This window comes from Rhea pennata, chromosome 2, assembly GCF_028389875.1.
Source record: "Rhea pennata isolate bPtePen1 chromosome 2, bPtePen1.pri, whole genome shotgun sequence".
Lineage (NCBI taxonomy): Eukaryota > Metazoa > Chordata > Aves > Rheiformes > Rheidae > Rhea > Rhea pennata.
The window spans coordinates 52967951-52982279 of record NC_084664.1 but is presented as its reverse complement, the minus strand read 5'-3'; the positions used below and the strand labels follow the sequence as shown (position 1 = coordinate 52982279).

Here is a 14329-nt window from a genome sequence, read left to right as displayed (position 1 = left end):
ATTCCTTCCTGTTCATATGGCCCTGGATGCTGTTGGCTGCCTTTGTTGACAGGGCACGCTGCTGGCTCATATTCAGCTTGCTGTCTGCAGAGACCAAGGTCCTTTTCTGCAGAGTTGCTCTCCAGCTAGTCCATACCCAGCCTGGATTGCTGTAAGGTGCAGGACTTTGAATTTGTCTTTGTTGCATTGCACAAGGCTGCTGTTGGCCCATTCCTCCAGACTGTTCAGGTCCCTCTGGTTGGCAGCTCTGATCTTGAGCGTTTCAGCTGTTCAGCCCAGTTTCATGTCATGTGTAAGCCTGATGAGTGTGCACTCCATCACCTCTTCCAGCTCACTGATAAAGATGTTGAACAGAGCAGGTCCCTGAAGAGACCCCTACAATATCCTGCTTGTCACTAGCCTCCAGGTAGAGTGTGACCTGTTATCCAGTGCCCTCTGAGCTCAACTCATCAATAAATCTTATATCCATGTAGTTGTCCACCCATCCAGACTGTAACATTGTATATACAATGATATTGTGGGAAACAAGGATCAAAAAGCCTTGTTAAGTTCAAGGCAAATGGCATCCACTGCTATCCCTTCATCCACAGATTCCTTCAGTGTCACAGAAGGCAATCAGGTTGGTCAGGCCTGGCTTACTCTTGGTAAATCCATGCTGATTGTTCCCAGTCACTTTTTTCTTCATGAGCCCTGACATTTTAAAAGAGGACTCATGCTATGATTTTTCCCTGGGGACTAAAATGAGGCTGACTGGCTTGTAGTTTTCAGAATTATCATTTTGGCCTTTTTTGAAGATGGATGTGACGTATGCCTTTCTCCAGTCACTGAGACTTCCCTGACTTCCACATGCTTTCAAAGGTGATAGAGAGTGTCCCTGCAAAGACATCAGCCAGCTTTCTCAGCACCATTGGATCAGCATATCTGGCTATATGGATTTGCATGGCTTATGTTCCCTCAAGTAAACCCAGACCTGATCCTCATCCAATTCTGGTTTTCTCTTCCTTCTTTTACTAAGCACAGAGGCCTGGGAGACTGGTGATGAAGACAGAAAAGAAGGCACTGAGGAGGGCCCCTGGGCCCTTGATCCTCACCTTCAGAGCTGTGTCGTCACTCTTGGTACACTCTCAATCTTCCCTGGTAGTTTTATTGATGGTTACATGGATGAGCAATGGTGGGTGATAGTCTGAGAGCTAGAAAAGCCTCTGCTTAACTTCCAGAGAAGCAGCAGACCTTCTGAGACATCAGGCCAGGTCAGCAGATGAGTTCCTTAGACCCTTGCAGGAAGGAATCTCCAACAGCTACCGCCTCCCTTTTCTTCTTTTTGCAGACAGTTGATTGAGGTTCATCTGGCTCTGATGCTTTCCCTGATGGCAGCTGGCCCTTCTTCCCTGTTTCTAGTGCACTGCATAGTCTATACCTGCAGAACCAGGGGCGGAGAAGAAGCCTTAGCTATATTACTGGAAATTACAAGTTTCCAATTTCCCTCTTCTTGGGAGTTTCCACCTGCTGCTCCTTTGAGGGTAGTCTCTAGATTTCCCTCTTTCCTTGCAGGGAGGATCTTGAGTTCCTGACTCTGTAGGGTTGCTGCAAAGACCCCATTGATCTCCTATTCATCCTCCTTGATGGTGCATGGTCTGTTCACCTCCTCTCACAGCTCCTTCACCTGGTGAGTAAGTGCTACAACCAGAGTACACCTCCTTCAAGGGAAGATGCTGCTGCCCCTGACCCCAGAGAGGGGCCTCAGATGCTTCTTACAGCCTGAGACCTGCATGATGGCATCTGCACTCAGCAGTGCTGTCTCAGTCAACACCCCTAACATACTGGGGCACTTGCTCCAGCTGGTGTTGGAGACCATGTGGCCCATCACTGTCCTTTGTGTGCAGTCTTCAGCAGAGATTCTGAGCACCTCCTCAGTGGAGCTGGAACTACTGTTGGGTCTCTGATAGTTGCACTTTGCCTCCTGGTTATGTAGCTTCTACCCAAACAGCAGCTGAAATAAGTGTGTAGCACTCCTGAGCAGTTAGTTGTATGCAAATGCTGTAGGGATGTGCTGGTGTTAAGGAAGCAGCTATTGCAGTGTGCTGCATTCCTCCTTGTCTGCCTTGGACAGGAAGGAGTTGATCTGATGCATGCAACGTTAATAGGTCTTCCTCCAAAAGATAGCAAATCAAGGCAGGGTGGACTGTCCGTGCTCTTTAGAATAACATCCCTATATTTCTCCTGCATGTTTATTGCACAGGGAAGTTATAGCGTTTCCTTGAGTTTTTGAGCGCATTCCGTTCTAGGATTACATAGACTCTTTGCTATTCCTGAATTCTTGCAAATGTTGTTATTAATATCTTGCTATTGCAGTAACTCTGTGGCATGCATGAATGCATGTTTAGCATTTTGCTGCATCCCACAGCTGTTCAGAACAGCCTCACAGTGGCAGAAGCAGGGCACAATATTCTGGTTTGAAATTTTTAGCCTGTTTCTAGCTTATTACTGCTGATTAAAGTGTTTGAGTGCTTGACAATTTCTTTTAAATGACACAGAACTTTTTTCCAGACTCATGGAACTTCTGTCAGGAGAAAAAAAAAACAGATTCAGGACAGCATTGCGAAAGGGACAGAGGAAAAGTAAGTTGGAGGATACAAGCTGAGATACTTTTAACTTACTCAGCTAGCACATAAGAAACTCAACCTCAAGCATCTGCTCTAAGCTGCTGTTTTTCTTTCACAACACATTAGAGAGAGCTTGCTTTTGTTCCTTGTTGGCATTAGAAGTAAATTTCTGAAGCCTGGATTTTCTCTTTGTTTTTCTTTCATAAATTAGTATTTTTGTCTTCCAAGTAGCCCTATCTATGATCAGTTACTGACCTGTTCTAGTTCTGAAACCACACGGCTACATATCAGTCTGAGATATGGATTATGGATATTCTTCAGATGTAATTTTGTCTTGAATGTAGTGGCAATGATTGACCTGTAATGTGTCAATAATGATCAAAACCATTTAGGTATCCACTTACACTGGCAGAAAAAATGAAGTGGTTTTTGCAAGGACTTTTTCAAATCTCTACATGGCAAATTCTTTCTAATGATGACTCACCAGTTTGTTGATATGTCAGTATCAAAGATACATTATGGTGGTGCCTGGTCAGGCTTTTGCTGTGTACTGACATCAACAAATGAGGTGAATTAGCCTTTCCAGATTGGCACTAGAGCTGTCATGATCTTGCAAGTCATTACGTTAAAGGCATCTTAATTAGTATTGTCCATTTTGCCCCCTTTTGCCTGGAAACATTCACTCTGGATGGAATTCCTGGATGGAGGAGCTCAGCTGGCATGCAAAGGCAGTCAGAAAGCAAATGGATAGGAGGTGATGCTCAAAAGATTGTAGAGCAAGTCTGTGGGACTACCGCCCTGTGAATACTGCATTTTCTTATGGTAACTGTCTGTGATAAAAGATACAGCAGACGGAAGAGGATTCAACAGCCTGATGATGAAAATGATGAGGCTTCCATGTGAGAAAAGATTAGAAAGATGGAAACTATTTTATTTAAAGATGAGATAAATCAGAGCAGATATGTTGGTGTTGTAGAAACAGCCAACGATATAGAGCAAGCATTTGCTCTTTCCATTGTATAACAACTAGAGGCCAGAAAAGAAATTGAGAGGTAATTTTTTTCAATTTCATAAATGCAAGGGTGGCCTATCAAGCAGTGCATTTCTCAGGCAGTATCAATAAAGCAAAGAGTTCATCAGAATTCAGAATGGTGCTAGCTATTTCTACAAAAACGAGAACACTTCAGTTAATTTATGTAATATTTTTCTTCAGCAAGGTATATACTCTACCCATCATCTTACTGTGTCTGTTATGCACTGAGTTGCATTGCATAGAGTTGGCCATAGAGCCAGCTCCATGGACGTGTTTTGCCTGTTTATCTACAGTTTGCAGATATTATCCTATCTGAAAAGCAAGATGTGTAGAGTGAGAGACAGAGCTAAGCAGTTCAGCAGTCCAGTATTCTTCTTAAAACTGTGTCTGGAGGTGCTATGAGAAAGCCAAGTTCACAGAGACGTAAATGAGAAATGGTAAGATTATAATGCACCAATGTTAATTTTAAATGAAGGTATCCAGAACTGTAGTGTGAGAATTCAACCCTAGGGATTATTAAAACCTTTTAAGATGATGATGGAGACTCCATTAAAATTCCACACATTTTTTTTCAGAGTATTTCTTCTCTTTCTTTCTCTTTTTAAAAAAATCTCACTTTCACTGTAAAAGACATTTTGATATTTTTTCTTTTCAATATGCAGGCTGATTAAAGAAAATGAACTCCTCTTCAATAACCGTGTAATCGTTCATTGTCATTCAGATACGAACTTGATTCAGTTGAGTGATTTTTAAAGAACACATACATGAATTTCAAAATGAAATGTATTTCTGCAGGCTGATCTAAAAAATACTTTTATTCTTTAATTGGAGAAAGGGAGAAAAAGTGATGAGAAAGAAGGCTGGTAGCATGTTGGCAGCTTGTTGAAAATTGCAAGTGATCCCACACTAGTTTGATTTAATCGTAGTGCCTGCAAACTTTTTTTTTCAATAAAACTTCTGCTTTAGAAGGAAAATAGCAGTCTGAAAGAGCTGAGTGTTTGTGATCTTTTTAACTAATACTTTATGGTAGAAGGCTGAAATGAAAAGAAGGCTAACAGAAAGGGAGTGAAGAAAAGGTTTTAGACAAGAGGAAAAGAAAGGATTGTTGTGTTTGAATGTTTAACTTACTGCGTCTTTGACGGACGGTAAATTTCTGGGCATTTTGGCTGAACTGCTTAATTTATCTTTGTTGGCACTGTGTTATAAAGTGTTCTGAAGCTTTAAAGCTATTTGCTCTTTCCAGAAAGTGACCACAGGAGTCACTTGTTACTTTTAAAAGTATGCTTTAGCTTTGATTCCAGCTATGCTCCTCTAGACTCAGGCTGCCTAGCACCTTAACCCTTGAGGCTATGAACACTGCTTCTCGCAGAATGGGGTATTATGCAGCCAGAGTGGGATAGCAGGACCTGACCTCTAATAGTCTTTCACTAAAGCATCCATCAACTGTTCAGTGTTTTGTTGTCAAATTTCATTATAGTCTTGTTGCCACCAATGTGAATTAGGTTATGGCGCAGACTTGGGAAAGAGAAGGGCTGATCAAGCAATTTTAGAGGTAAACTGTCATTGGATGCTTATAATGAGATCGCATTGGCTTCGAAGGGAGGACTTTTGCACAGGGAAAGATGGGTATGCAGATGGTCTATGAATTTCCTGCTTTGGGATGTATCGAATGGAATAACTTTACCTGACAAATAGTCCTAATGCATCAGAGAGAGGCGACTGCTAAACTAGAAGTCAATCTTTTAGCGATATTTTATTGTACCAATCTAGGCAGAATACTAAAGGTAACTGCATTATTAAAGCTGTGTGCCATAACAGGCAGAGCCCGGAGGAAGGGGCGGTATCTTTTGTTAGATCAAAATGTTACAGAAAAAGAACACGAAAAAGAAGTCGTCTTTGGACGAAAATTCTTCTTTTGGGTATATCTCTCTCTGATATTGTACCTCTTCCTCCAGCTATCACAGCTGCAAAAACTACTTATACAATTTGCAGCAATAAAATAATAGAGGGAAAACCCACTGTATATTTTTTTTTGTTGGCATGGAAATAGTTACTGGAAAAAGCAGCAGGGGTCAGAGTTGGTGATTAATCTCTCTAGCTAACATTATTAACGTTCCAAATGTCACTCCTTATTCATTTCACCCACTTGAGTCTGTCACGTCCTCTTGTGCTGATGATTCTGAGAGCAAATCTGACTTATGGTGTATGATAACAGATGGGCAGATAGAGTGACTGACTGGGAAAGCATTTTAGCCATCTTTGAGGACATGGATTCTTTATCTCCAAACACTGTTTTTTCCAATATTGCCTGCATGTTGCAGAGAATCTGTCTAAATTAACTATGCAGGCAAAGCCTGTACATGGTGGACAGGATTGGGTAGACGTTTGGGATTTTCAACTTGTAACTCCATGGAAAGCTCATCCCTCACTTTGTTAATCCATTCTGCCTTACTCCTCTCCATCTGAAAAGCAGAAATAGATTGATACTAATCAAACTCAGTATTTGCTCATCAGGAATGACTTATTGTGAGGCACTTTGGGCCCAGTCCTGGATGGACTTTTTACTTTTCCACTCTTGAGATCTTGACAAGTGAAGAAGTAGACTGATTTTTTTTCATGTGTTGAAATTTTACTAACTTAACTTTTCGATATTTCAAATCAAGAAAAGTTTAAAAAGAAAATGTCAGTTTTCAACTATTTATTGTACTGGACAAAACAGATTTTTAGGGGAATTTCCAAATACTTTGTGCAGTGAGATAAGGGCGTTCTGGAGCAGACAGGGAAGAAGGAAAAAATATACATTCCTTTCTCTTAAATCAGTTTTACAAACAGATTTACAATCAGTTTACATATATATGAGTTATTTTAGGATTGACTGAAGCTTCTAGGCTCAACATCCAGATTGTGGCCTGTTGTGTTAGAGGCCATTTAAAAATGGCATTATAAAGCTGAGTCCTGCTTGTCCAGCAATATCACAGCTGGACAAACCAAACATGACACTGGCTGTGGCAGACTGGGGAAACAGCGTTAACAGGAATGACTGGATGTGTGCAGTTCTCAGGCCATTCAGTAAACCTGCCGTGTATGCAGATGATGTTGGGTTGTGGCTTCATGTGAAGCTCATGGCTCGGTGAGGTGAATTGTGGGGACATACCACACCATACTTCATTCTCTTTCAGACTTTTACATTTTGACTGAACATAAATTGATTCTTAAGGTCTAAAGAATAGAATTTTATGGCATAAATATGCATTAAGGGAGTGGTACACATTAAGGCTAGTGACTGCCTTTGAAGAGGGATTTTGGAAAGATTTAGACATTAGGATGGCGTTTATTTTCCTTTATGGCAATGGAGAGAGGCAATCATGGTATAATACACAAGAAAACTGGGTGAGTGAGGACTCCTCTTATATCAATAAAAACTTGTAATTTATAATGAGTCCTAAGGGTAGAGCTTAAATCTTCTTAAGTACCAAAGTGGCTCTCGTATGCTTGAGATCAATCAGATAATGCTTACAACAAGTATTTTTATCAAAAAGTTCAATATTATTTCAGTCATTAGAATCTCTGCAAATTCATATCACGAGGATCTGCACAACATAGTATTTTTTCATACTTTAAAAAATTTCTTTGCACTGCTATATTGCATTTGATTTTTCCCTCTTTCTAGATGCTTGACTAATCAAGTGGCTCAGCAAGCATTCAACTTGCCAACCACAGTTTATACTGAAAATAGATCTCTCAAATGGCAAAGGTTAACTTTTTTAAAAAAATAAATTTAGTTTACTGTATGTGGAGAACTTAATTTGAAAGAGAGTAATAAAAAGGTAACAGAGCTTGCATTTGAAAACTTCTCATATATCTACATATGTATATGTATGCACACATACACACATATATACACACATATATATGTGTATTCCTTTCTGTAGTTAGCTATGTTTTCCATCTTATTTAAGCTATTACTTACGGCCAGTATAGAGAAGTATAAGGGCAGATCAAAACTACTGATGAAACCATATCCATAGTCCTTAATAGTTTGCACATTTTAAGAGTTGCCACCAATATATTTCAAAATGGTCTGCAGGATTTTATAGGTGGTTTATAGACGTGTCTTTTAGTCCTACAACTTCTGTAGAGAGTCCAGCCTTTTAGATTTAGTATTCTTCCCTTGTTATAAGCAGCAATGGAAGTAGTACGGCTAGTTGAAATTTTGTGTTTGAATGTATTTTTTTGATATGGAACTGGATTTAGAGTTAAATAATGCTTTTTCACAAAAATGTCTATTTGTTGTGGAAATTAAAAAAAAAAAAAAATCTGCCCAAAGATTTATGCCAAAATGTTTTTTTTTCGTTGAAAGCTGCCATTTCCAGTTATGTGAAATTAGGACCATTTCTCAATATTACTGGAGTTATTATTTGTTGATTTTTACTTAGCCATGACTAGGAGTCCCAAATAAAATCAAGGATGCACCGTGCCAAAGCTGTGACAAGGTGTACCAACATGTACTGTTCCTGTCCTGCGATGAGTTTGCAATGCAGTTTCATCCTGCAAAACCACCTTTCTAGTTTTTCTCCTCTTTCCTTTTGCGGCATTACGTCTGATGAAAAAAGTAATTTGTGAAAGCCTGAACATAATAAAAGTTGAACGTATTTTTCACAGGCAGAATTAAAAAAAAGACTAAAAGTTTTGTATTGAATACAGATCTTAATTTCTGTGAATTTCTTCTACTTTACTTAGTGCGTGAAGATAGAGGGATCTACAGATATTATTTGATAATCAGTTGAGCTACAGTAAAATTGGCAGTGCTATAAATTCATTACATTATCAAAAGATGAATTGCTTAATGTACTTGAACTGGAACTTGCTTCAGGCATGGTAAGAGAACAACTAACTCTATGATGAAAGACACTTAAAGTTAAAATTGAATAGGCTGCTCTGAAAGTATATTGGCATTTGCTCTTTGCTTTAACTGCAAAACTGTTTCAGGAAAAAGAAAAGATTGAGTCGCTAGCAACAATTGGGTTTACTTTGCATAATATTGTCTTATCCTTGCTATAAATCTTTGCCAATATCAGTTTCACAGGACACAATGCTCACAGACTCCTCAGAGCTCATTTGTGAAAATGCCAAGCTTTGAGATCCTGAAATGAGGCTGGCATTAAAGAAGCTAAATGGGCTGCTTCATTTTTGATATTATTGCCGAAAACCTTCCTCTCTACCCCCTGTCTTCAGGAAGCATACACACAGAAGGTAGTTTCAAGATGTATTTGGAGAGGAATATAGATTATTTTCATGCTTTTCTTGTTGTTTAAATAAAATACTGTGTTTTCTGTGACCAGTGTGATCGGGTGAGTAAGGCAGAAGAGCTAAGAACCGTGAGCTCTGGGTTCCACTCTTCCATTCTCAGATCTGTTCTTGGTTCAGCATGAGACACTGGACAAGCCCTAAAGATCAATCTATCAAAGACAGACCTCTTACATTTGTCTCTTAAATATTTTGATATGTAAATGAACTTCCTATGATTATTATTTCTTATGGCTTTGCTAAGCAATTGAGCAAATACTGGTGTGAGCACCTTGTTTTAAGGTCCAAGTTGAAAACATTAATCATAGTGCCGTTCATCCAGGTGCCTCAAAGAACACCATAAACCCCACGCAACTGAGCTCCAGAATGCTGTGTATGGGGTACTGAAGTGGTATATTCATCTTGAAGGCAGGGAGATTGCTGCACAGAAGTGCTGTGACTTCATCACGTTCCTGTAATGAGTTAGTGAGAGACTCAAGAGTGTAATGCACAAGTCCTGATTACTAGTTGGCTAGTCTAACTATTAAGCACATGCTGTCAGTCCAACTTTAGGCAGTTTATAGGAACTTTCACAACAACAACAAAAAAAGGGTAGAACTTATTTTTATAAACTGACAGGTCCACACTGTCCATTCAGTATGTGAATTCACATTGCTGCTTGTGAAATTTGCCTAAAGAAAATCATAGGGCTTGCTACCTATAAAACAAAGTCTTCACTCTCATGAAACTGGGGAATAATTTCTTCTGTCTTCAACAGTATGAAAATGCTTTACTTAGAAAAGATTGTGGGTATTTTTTTTTTTATTGCTGTTGTATTCTTATCGACAAAATACTCAAAATTGTTTGTGGTGTAACAGCGGGACAAGAAAATCAGTAATACTATTATCAATCATTTCAGTTAGCTATGTAATACTGTATATAAGACTAGCGAGCCTTATTGACTCAGTGAAACTAATTTCATTTTTTATATTGAAGTTTACATACTGCTAATCTAGCTAAAGTCCTGATGCAGCTTCTATTGGGTTTTCCTATTGTCTTCAAGCATTAACATGTCCAAATGGAACCATCTTTGTTGAACTTCTGAACTTTCTTTTTCTATCAAAAAAGAACTAAAAAAATTTTGACTTGCTTCCTTATGTCTATGTTCATTGCTGGAATAGTAAAATTTTGTGTTTCAATCTTTTTCTTGATGCTTCTATATTCAAACAGGCATGTTCTTGATTGTAATTAATGCAAAGGGGGCTACATCAGCTATGTTAACCCTCTGGAGCTCAGGAAAGCGTTCTGTCACCTGGCTCTGTATGTGCATTGCTGCTCAGTCCTGTTTTGTGTTAAGATAACAGCTGCAAACCATCCCTCCGCTCTGTGCCTGCATTTCTGTACAAAGGGCACTCCTGCGTGGACCAGAAGGTATTTTCTAGCAGTTATGGAGTGCATCAGTCTGGTGTTATAGGGAGAGCTCATAGCTCTTGTAGCCTGAGTTTCTCTAGCTGATTAGGCTGGCATGTTCTGTATTATTTCTCTATATCCTGCTTTTGACTCATGCAGCATGGACTGTTGTGTGCATTAGCAAAACCCAGGCCAGCAAAGAGCACTCAAGTAGGTCTGTAGCATCAGCGTTCCTGTCAATCCTTCAAATGTTAGCCGTGGTACGTACCTCAAGAAAGGAATGTCTTTGGAGATGGGAATGTTTCTGTAATTTTACAGTCATCTAATTTTATTTCCATCTGTGGGTAGAATTTGATACGATTACATATATATGTAGACATATTTCTCCTTTAAGATTTTGGAGAAGTAATTCCTGCAAACTTTATAGTGAGTACGTCATTTGTAATGAATAACTTGTTGAGTACAGCTGTAACCCACTCTTATTAATAGACATTGATGAGTAGTTTGTGATCTGTTTAGAATTACTGGTTATATGAAATCATTCTTTAAGTATATATGAATAACTCTTTGCAAGTTTACTGTTCATAGATTTTTTATTACACACGTTCGATATTATCATTGATTATAAACTCATGTGCCTTGTTGGAACTTTTAAAAGATTTGGGTTAGTTTCAAAGCCCCGGCACCTCTAGTGATATAGTTACAAGAGAAGTCCTCGAGAGACACAAAGATTTTAGCACTTACTTGTGAGAAAAGAACAAAAATGCAAGTCTCAAGGAGCTTAAAGTCTAGAGCAGAGTTTTTGTCTACACTATAAAGCAGTGGCTGGTGCCATAAAAGATACTCATAATTGTTGAAGGTGGAAAAGGCTCCAGCCAGTCGGTCCCATTTGGGTCCTGGCCAAATGAGGGTGATTTCAGATGGGGAACACTCTAGGCATGGGTAGTGCTGAGGTCGCTGGCTCCAGGGTAATTAAAGCTTTGGTGTCGGAGAGGGGTAAAGGGAAGGACGTTTTCTCCCTTGCATCTGACACTCATGGGAGGGACTCTGAGCCTCTAGCAGATGGGATTGCTTCGTAGTGGGGAGGTTTTCAAGGGGAAACTTTCTTCATAGCTGCCCTCTGTTTCTCAGGCTCAGCTGGCTCTTTACCAGCTTTCTCAACCAGTACTGAGAATTATGTCCTCTTCAGAAAGTGGTAGAGTTTCTACCCTTAGTCACCTTCAACAAGGTGCACAAAGTGATCCTTTAATGATACAGTGTGAGCTCCGTTGTTGTTTGGTTCACTGGCAAGATGTCAGGAGAGAAGCATGCAAGTACAAAAGCTACACCTCACTACTTTTGTTTTTGGTGCAGCCAGCTGGCAAATTTAAATTTCTGTCTCTGTTAATGAACGCCTTCCACCCCACACCCTAACTGGCAGGTTTGGAGTTGTACCGAAGGGAATATAGATTGAAAGAACAGCTACAAATGATTCTTGTGGTTTATTTAAGAGCCCTGTCCTGAAGAAGTGACACAGTAGCCTTGGCTATGACCTTCTTTGCTGCTGGCTGTTACACAGATCATGTCTAGAATTAATCTGCTGCTCTGACTCAGTGGTGCTGACGTGGTTGACCTGCTTTAATCAGTGGAGAAAATTTGCACTCACTTGCAAGCTGGTGTGTAGGATTTTTCTTTTTCTTTTTAATGACATCTTCTGAAATGTGTTTCTTCTTAGCTCCTTCCCTAGTAGAAAAGAAAGCTCAAAGATTTTGTCTGATAGGAGCAGACAGCAGACGCTAAATACAGAGGGTCCTAATACTGGTAATTGTGCCAATACTGGTGGCATCATTTAAATCAGATAAACTGTTCTCTGTTTACTAGTTATAGCATACTTAACTTGCACGAGCAGCAGCAGGACTGTGGCAGGTAAGCATGGAATTACACATGGGTTCTTTTTATTTTAATCCTCAGAGATACTGCACAGCTCATTCATGTAACAAGAGTATACAGAACCATGTATGTAAATGACACTAAGCATGGCACATTTGCACATTAGTTGTATCTTGATTACAGAGTGATTAAAAGCTAAATATGCCAATATTTTTCTTAGGTTGATTTGGCAGTGTGGTTTGCCTAGGTGACATCAAGATAGAAGTGGAATGCAGCTTGGCATTCCCATGCAATCCTGCTGTTGCGAATTTGTTCCTGAAGTGCAGTATATGGCTCCTCACCTACCAGCACAGACCTGTCTTGATGAAAAAGAATTCAAGACTGAAAAACTGAATGGTTATTTTCAAAGACATATGAAGGGCTGTTAGGAAACCATCAAAACAGCCTCCTCCATGTGAACTGAACCAGATTTAAGTTGGCAGAAACCAAATGACAATCCATAATTTACTTAGCTCCCTCATCCGTTCCTCCGCACTTACAAAAGCCTTAATCAAAATATTTGAAGGTAGTTGACAGAGCTGAAAGTGAGTCGCTTCAGTCAAACAAGAAGAAATGTATGTGATGTTCCAGATCCTTTGCTTCTATAAAAGGACAAAATACCTCAGTTAACTCCTTGGGAGTTTAACTGTGTTACATTGCCTGAGAATTTAGTCCTAGACATTTTGCATTGTTCTAATTATGCATTAGGCATTGCCTTATGCTTGTTCCAGATCTTGGATGGAAACAGATTTTAGAGTCCTGTTTTTGTGAGCACAACATTGTGGCTATAACTGCCACTTTTTAAGCATAGCTACTGCTTGCTAGGAAAAAAGAGTTGGCTGCTATTAGTAATAGCCACATACCACCCAAGCTGCTATTTTATAGTGACTTCAAATATTGGAAGGAAGAGTCTCTATGAGAAGAGTTTAGAGGATTCAGTGGCTGAACTGTATGGTCTGATAAGACCCACGAAACTGCCCTCAGCCACATCTCTAACCAGTAAACCCAGTCAGGGCTGAGTGCTTGCATACAGTTGTTCATCCTGTTAAATTGTACTGCACAACTTGCCTTCCCCGCTGGCTTTTTTCATGCTATAAATATCAATATGATGCATGCCTGCTAGTTTTAATTAAATAAAATTTAAAAAATTACTATTAATGTAGTTGACTGGGTTATTTTTTATCTGATTTAAACTATGGCACTAACCTTTTTAATTCATAGCTGTTTGTGAAGTTGCTTGGCTTTCTCCTACTTTCTGCCATTTGTTTTCTATTTTATGCTTTTATTCTAGTTATCCACTTCAAACTGTAAATATGAGTCATAGGGACATACTTGATTTACTATATGGATATAAAAATGATGCCATTGCAATGATCATCAGCTAAAAAAAATTTATAAAAACATATCATTGTATTTTTTTCAGTTATGGTAAAACCCAAACACATTCAGTGGTAGAAGAACTACCTCTTCATTTTTCTATGGGAGCATGTAATTGCCAAAATTAGGTGACAGAAAAATCTTATGAGACCCATAAAACAATATATACCCCCCAAAGAAGAAAAAAGTCAGTTCCTTTTCCATGAAAATGTTCAGCAGAAAATCATTAAATTTCTCATAGATCCTCTATCCTACTGCTGCTGCTTGGAAATATCTTCTGTTATGGATGTCAAAATAGAGACAGAACCTGTGCTGCTGAGTATGCTCAGAAGGCACAATAATAGTAGGTACTGAAATGAGTAATCATGATTATTTTCCACCATGCTTGATAATGTGGTGTATGTGTTTTTAATGGACTCATGTGGTTTTATTTTCATCTTTGCTCTCTATCCAAGTGCATCAAACATTTGGTCTGAAAATTTCCCATATTCATGACATATTTTTCCCTGGGCAGCAGGCAATATCTGGTGAATGACAAATGATCACATCATAGGCAAAGCAGGCAGACATCTTTTTCTCATATGAAACAGTTCTTTTTTATTTTCCCTCTATCTTTCCACTGACTAAACACATATATATACACAGAACAAATATAGGCTCAATCTACCCAAGTCAATGAAAGAGAAGCACTGCTGCCTGGGAACAGTCTGTT

At 39.1% G+C, this 14329-nt stretch overlaps 1 protein-coding gene across 8 annotated transcripts in view; it reads left to right on the top strand.

Moving 5' to 3' along the window:
• Positions 1–14329, top strand: part of PDE1C (phosphodiesterase 1C) — a 313258-nt gene that overhangs the window by 143354 nt on the left and 155575 nt on the right. Inside the window, exon 2 of one of the 8 annotated variants that reach the window (XM_062569524.1) lies at positions 1552–1666. The exons of the other annotated variants lie outside the window; for them this stretch is intronic. Within the exon in view, the coding sequence (XP_062425508.1) occupies positions 1623–1666 (44 nt within the window). The 5' untranslated portion in view covers positions 1552–1622. The remainder of the gene's footprint in view (positions 1–1551; positions 1667–14329) is intronic. 8 annotated transcript variants of the gene reach the window in all.